Source organism: Eleutherodactylus coqui, chromosome 6 (genome assembly GCF_035609145.1).
Source record: "Eleutherodactylus coqui strain aEleCoq1 chromosome 6, aEleCoq1.hap1, whole genome shotgun sequence".
Taxonomy (NCBI): domain Eukaryota; kingdom Metazoa; phylum Chordata; class Amphibia; order Anura; family Eleutherodactylidae; genus Eleutherodactylus; species Eleutherodactylus coqui.
This window is the reverse complement of record NC_089842.1, coordinates 76,265,096-76,271,448: the sequence shown is the minus strand read 5'-3', so window position 1 is coordinate 76,271,448 and position 6,353 is coordinate 76,265,096. Positions and strand designations below refer to the sequence as shown.

General features: G+C 44.8%; 1 protein-coding gene across 1 annotated transcript in view; it reads left to right on the top strand.

The window, feature by feature from the left end:
* Positions 1-880: 880 nt before the first annotated feature.
* Positions 881-6,353, top strand: part of BUD13 (BUD13 homolog) — a 29,476-nt gene continuing 24,003 nt past the window's right edge. The window contains exons 1-2 of the mRNA XM_066606993.1: positions 881-1,037; positions 5,977-6,067. Coding sequence (XP_066463090.1) covers positions 907-1,037; positions 5,977-6,067 — 222 coding nt within the window. The 5' untranslated portion in view covers positions 881-906. The remainder of the gene's footprint in view (positions 1,038-5,976; positions 6,068-6,353) is intronic.

Below are 6,353 nucleotides of genomic sequence, written 5' to 3'. Positions count from 1 at the left end.
CCAGAAAAAAACGCAATAAAAACCGATTGAAAAAGTCCTATGTATTCTGAATTGGTACTGACGCAAATTACAGGACATCCCGCAAAAAATGAGCTGTAGCTCAACCACGGCGCTGGAAAAATAAAGTTATTGCGCGCAGAAAATGGCTGCAGAAAATAATTGAAAAAAATTAAATGTCTTTAAAAAAAAGTAGTATAGTAAAAAAAACCTTTATCAGTTTGGTATCGCAGTAATCGCACTGACCCATAGAATAAAGTTATCAGGTCATTTTTGTTGCCGTTTGTGCGCTGTAGAAACAAGACGCACCGAAAGATGGCGGAATGTTTTTTTTCCCATTTTTCTCCACCTAGCATTTTCTAAACGTTTTTCAGTACATTATATGGTACAGTAAACGGCACCATTGAAAAATACAACTCGTCCTGCAAAAAACAAGATCCATACAGCGACATCGATGGGTAAATAAAGGAGTTAAAAAAAAAAAGTTGTAAGGGTGGTGGGTGGGTAGAAAGAAAAGGGAAACAAAAGGGCCGCATCATTAAGGGGTTAAAAAAAAAAAAAAAACTCGTGGGACTACAACTCCCAGCCCTGTTTGAAGCTAAGACGTTGGAGAAGTGCAGCTTGCACAACCTCTCCTCTGTATACAGGGCGCACACAGTCGGCTCCCACACAGTAACCAGGCCTCTATGACTATACTATAACCATGGGGGCCCACACAGCGCCGTGGACTGTACCACTATGTAACCCCCTCCCAGTTTGTAATGTAACAGTCCGACGCACTGACTACACCACCTACGCCGGCTGTGACGTCATCAGTTCGCGCCGTGCACAGATAGAACCGGAAGTTATATTTTCCCAACCCTACTATGCCGGAAGTGTTTGTCAAACTTAACTTCCGCCCCAGGTAACATGGCGGCGCCCGCAAGTACAGTGCAGGGAATCTCTAAAGCCGAATACTTGAAGCGTTATCTGGATCCGGGGAGCTTAGATGATGGACCCGCCAAGAAGAAAAAGAAGAAGAGGAGGCCGGAGGGGAAGGGGTAAGGCGGGCAAGCTGGCCACATCAGTGTGTATAGAGATCCGTACAGTGACTGAGCTGCTTGTTATACAGACATGTAGTTTAGTTCCACCCAGACCTCGGCTCTGCCTTAGATCATTATATGATCTGTGTTACACATGAGGGCGCCCCCTAACGTCTGACTTTGTCACTCTGCAAATGTCCTCATCCAAACCATGCCAGATCCAGCAGGATTGTGGGTCCTGATTTTGAAGGGGTTTTCTGGGTCTTTTTGGTTTTCTTTTTTCTATTCATCACCTGTCTAGAGGGCAGATAATAGATGATTGGCGGGGTCTACCGCTTGGGATCCTCACCGATCAGCTGATCTCCGCTGTCACTACGGTCAGCGCAGGCAGTAGATTGCACGCTCCGTGGTTTGATACTGCAGGTGCAGCGCCTATTGAATTCACAATTGTGCCTGTAATAACAACCCAGGCCGCTGTGCTTGGTGCGATCTTGCTGCATGGTCCATAGTGATGGTGGCATTAAAAACAGCTGATCAGCAGGGATCCTGAGCGCTGGACCCTGCCAATCATCTATTGAGGACCCAACTTCACAGGTCATAAGGACAGAAACATCCAAAAAGTCCTGGACAGTCCTTGTGTCCTTGGGGTGGGGATCTAGTTGTATGAAATGGTGAAACAGGAAGCCGCCAGCAACTACTGCATCGTGCACCTCATCACCATCACCCATGGCAGCAACGTTCTCCTGCTGAGAAATGTAAACAATGCCTTTAAGTTCGACAATACCCAGAATGCAATTAGCCGGGATTCTTTATGTGTCACATACACTTTTTGTGTAAAAAAAAAAAACCAAAAAAAAAACCCCTCCTATAGAAGAAGTTGTTGGAATGGAATGAAACTTTCTATGTGGGATTGTAATATTGATTTAAGTAAGGCCAGGCTCACACGGGCGGACCGGATTCTGCATGCAGAGGCCGTGAGCCTGCCCCACATACCTTATTTTATTGCATTACCATGCTTCCCCGAAAATAGGTCCTACCCCGATAGTAAGAACTATCGGGTTTTTGGGGAAGCCTTGAAATATAAGGCCTCCCCTGAAAATAGGACCTATCAATACTCACATGGTCAGCCATGACATCACTGAATGGCTGTGATTGACTCGTCGAGCGCCGGCTGTGATTGGCTGCCAGCGCTTGATTAGCTAATCACAGCGCTCGCTTTGCTGCAGGCGGGGTATTCAAAGCCCCGTCGCCAGCAGAAGGCATCTGTGAGACGAGGAGGACTCCGCCGCCGCCGGACACCATCGGGAGACACTGTGCCCTTTTTGGGGCAAAAAAAATAAAATAAGGCAGTGTCTTATCTTCGGGGAAACACTGTATTAATAATCTATTTTTGTATAGCGCCAACTTTTTCCACAGCATTTAGTATTGCAGATGACTGCGGAGGCTCACCGTCGGTTTTTTTTTCCTCCACTAGTGGAATACACACAATTCGTATCCATGAGTGTGAGCGGAAAAGCGATTTTTACATGCTTTTTAATGCCTGCGTTTTTTCCACAAGTACTGCAATTTTAGTCCTCCCGTGTGAAGCTGGCGTAAGCGATTACAATGTCAGAGCAAATGGAGAATTTATTGTAGAAAACTGAACACTTGAAAGGATGCTCTAGTACCAAAAAGCATGGAAACGTTGCAACAGACAGAGGCCTGTAACCATGGCGCCCCCTGTCTCTGGATGGTGGACAATGAAACAGTTGGAGCTGCTCGTGCTTGTCAGATTATCAGACTATCCTCTCTACTGGTGGTCTGTGGAGGACATCCTGAACCCGGCTGCCTTGTGTGTGTGTCCTCACACATCCACTGGTCCTTACACCTACTAACAGTCTGGTCAGAACGGCCCAAGTGGCGGGGAATTCATGGATACGACCATCCAGCTTCTGACATTCTGATAATGCGCCCCTCCCAAACTCTGATAACTGGGCGAAATCTGTTAGATTGCATTGTAGAGGCGTCTAGTGGTCATCAAGCTCTACACAAGCGGAAGAAGGAGGAGCCTCTGAGAGCCTTTTTATAAGCCAAGGATGGAACCACCGTTATGGCTTCTTATGGCAAGACCGTTCATCTAATCATTTGCATATCTGCCTGAGATGTAACTGCATGCCGGGTCTTGCTGCAAAACGCTAACTCCTTGTATGTTCTTGACTTTCTTTTGACAAAGTGTACATAATGTATCACACATCTACTCAGTGATTTGCAGCTGGAGACTTCGGAGTCATTGTGCCACTACTACCACCATCACGCCTTCAGAGTTGAAGAATGATGAGATGTTGGAAGTTGTAGTTTCTATTAAAGCCTGAGAATGAATTTTCCGCCGCGCTGGTGTATCTCCGTCCTCTTCCATGGTTTTGCCTGTCCTTCCTTTGTACAGCATTACAGGGGTGGTCCAGTTACCAGTAAACATTCTCTCTATAGCTCCAACTGTGTTAAAATAACCACAAGAGCAGTGTTCACACCTTCTCTGCTGTCGTTGGGATCCAGCGCTCGTCAGCTGACCATTGCAGCCAATCATAGTCTACAACTTCATCCCCCATTTTCCTGACATCAGTTCCCACATTCTGGGCGTCATGCTGCCAGGAATCTAGAACGGTGACGCTGTAGCCTCTGATTGGCTGTAGTGGTTAAGGGACTTCTGGTGTCGTCTTCTTCCGCAACAAAGACCAGAAGGATGGCGGGGCTGCAGTGCTGGATCCCCGCAGCAGAGGAGGGTTAAGTATTGCTCTTTTGTTATTTTAGCAGTTAGTTATAGGGGGAATGTTGTCCAGTACCCCAACACTGTTTACATTAGTGCTGCGGCCTTTTTATTCTCAGAATTGTTGGGGGTCCCTAAAGTTCGACCTCCACTGATCATAAAGTTCGAGAATGTCCTAACGATGTGCCATCACTTTATCAGATGGGAATACTCCCATGACAAAGGGTCGTTAAAGCATTTTGGACTTAAGCATTCTAATTTTTTTTTTATTTTATAGTTTTCCTTTTTAGATCTTATAGGATTAAAAAGGAATTGATATATTTTTGATTTGTCTGCGGTTTATCGGAACTATGGACACAAAATTCGAAGAAATCTTTTTTTTTTTTTACTTTGTTCTCCCCCTTGTTTTTTGATGTAGTTGGTGTAAACAGTTATATTTGCCACATAGAATAATCCGCTAATGACGCTGAATATAAATGTACCATGTATACACAGGTCTCGAGGGGGCGCTTAGCGGGAAATTGCTCAGTGGGCGCTGTGTTTCACCGAAACTAAAGGCCTTTTTAGACACGATCATCGCTCAAAAGATGTCTTTTGAGCGATAATCGTTGTGTCATTTACATCGCAACATGATCGCTCAAACGTTGAGCGATTGCCTGTTTACAGTGAATGGAGATGGGCGGCTGGAAGAGATCTGTTGCACGCTACATCGTCATTCACTGAACGACTCACTCCTGTGGGCAAGCACAGAAGCGATAGTCGTTAGGACAACTGTTACGTGCTTATGCGCCAGGCAGTTGCCCTGTGCAAAAGTACCTTTTAGCCGAGGTTCACATGAGTGGGTTGGATTCCGCATGCAGGAGGCCTGCACCGGATTTCGGCTGTGAGCCTGGATGGTGACTCTGTGTACCTCCTGCAGAGGTTCACAGGCCGTTTTTTTTTTGTTTGTATTTCCTGTGATGACGCGGGTACCCGCAGCCCATACACAATGGTAATAGGTTGATAGCCTTCATTGACATCAATGGGTACAGATACTCTTGGGTTATGTTCGCTCAGGGTGGATTTGCCATGTACCATAGAAGGTTCACATAATTTACCGTAGCAGCAGAGTGGATGAGATTTTCAAAGTCCCTTTCACACGCACTGGGAAATCCATGCAGAAATTAACTTGCGATGTGCGTTTTAAAGCCGTAGCATGTTAATTATAGCAGTGGAAAATTCTGTGCGGATCCCACCTCTTCACATGAGGGGGGCATTTCCACACCAAAATCGATATTAAAATCTGGGCCAAAATTCCACCCCATGTGAACATAGCCTTAGGGTTTTGAGCTCGTCAGCTTATCGCCACAACAGACCAGTTCAGAGAATTACAGCATTCTGTTAAAAGTAATCAGCCATTAAACTTCTGACTTAAAGATTCAGATTGTAGACTTTAAAGGGTTAGAGGGCCACTCCAGGGTGGGTGGGGAAACATTTTCCCCATCTCTGCCCTCCCAACCTGATTGCCTGTTTCTGGACATTTCCTATATATATTGCAGTCACTTCCATGCAGTGCAGTGTCCTGTCTGATACTTATCAGCCATCGTCTTAATGCTGAGATTTCTCCCTGCTGATTTTCTCTATGCTCTGCTAAAACTCCCATGATGCATCAGAATAGCATTGCATGACCATTTGGAGCCAGTACCATCTATGCTTGCTGGGAGGACACTGACATTACCTTCTATATTCACCCACTGAGTAAATAATCATACCATAAACTATTAAGCAGTCATGAGGATGAGCTGTGATCTCCTTCATTATAACTGTGTAACAGAAACCTCTAATCATCATCAGTAACTGTGATAGGAGTTTCTGTTGTCGTGGCCTCCCACACCCCACACACACATTAAGATTTTGTGTGGTAGAGTCTATGTATTACACAGTAATAATATTGACTGAAAAACTGACTTTGTGAGGACCTAAACCAAGGTAAGACTAGCCGATATATATATATATATATATATATATATATATATATATATATATATATATATATATATACTGAGGAGCTAGTTACATAATGAATATATAATAAGGTAATACTTGCTCACTTTATAGATACTGGTGGACTAGTTACATCATGAATCCAAAAACATCACCACAGTGGCCCTTTAAATCAAACTCTGGTAATCATTTTAACTTTCGGTAGTGCAGTAATACTTCTCTTACATTTAGGATGCGGATAGTAGATGATGATCCAGACGACTGGAAGAAGGAACCTGCACAAAAGGAAGAACCTGTGGAAGAGGCTGAAGACCAGCCGGTGGTGAGTACCTGTGATTCTGTCCTCTATCGTGTTCTCTTCATTAGAGAACACAGGAAACCGTGGCTATAGGCTGCTGCCACTAGGAGGCATGACACTAAGGAAGAAAAATTAGCTCCTCCTACACAGACTATATGACTTCTTCAGTAGTCAACGGGCCCTTTCACCAACCTCTCTAATAATTGCTGTAGGTCCAACCCGCTGCCTTTTCCTTAGCTTCCCCATTCTCCCAGTAGTACATTAGGGCTCCTCTTCCCAGTAGTCACACAATGGTGACCTGGTTTGTCTA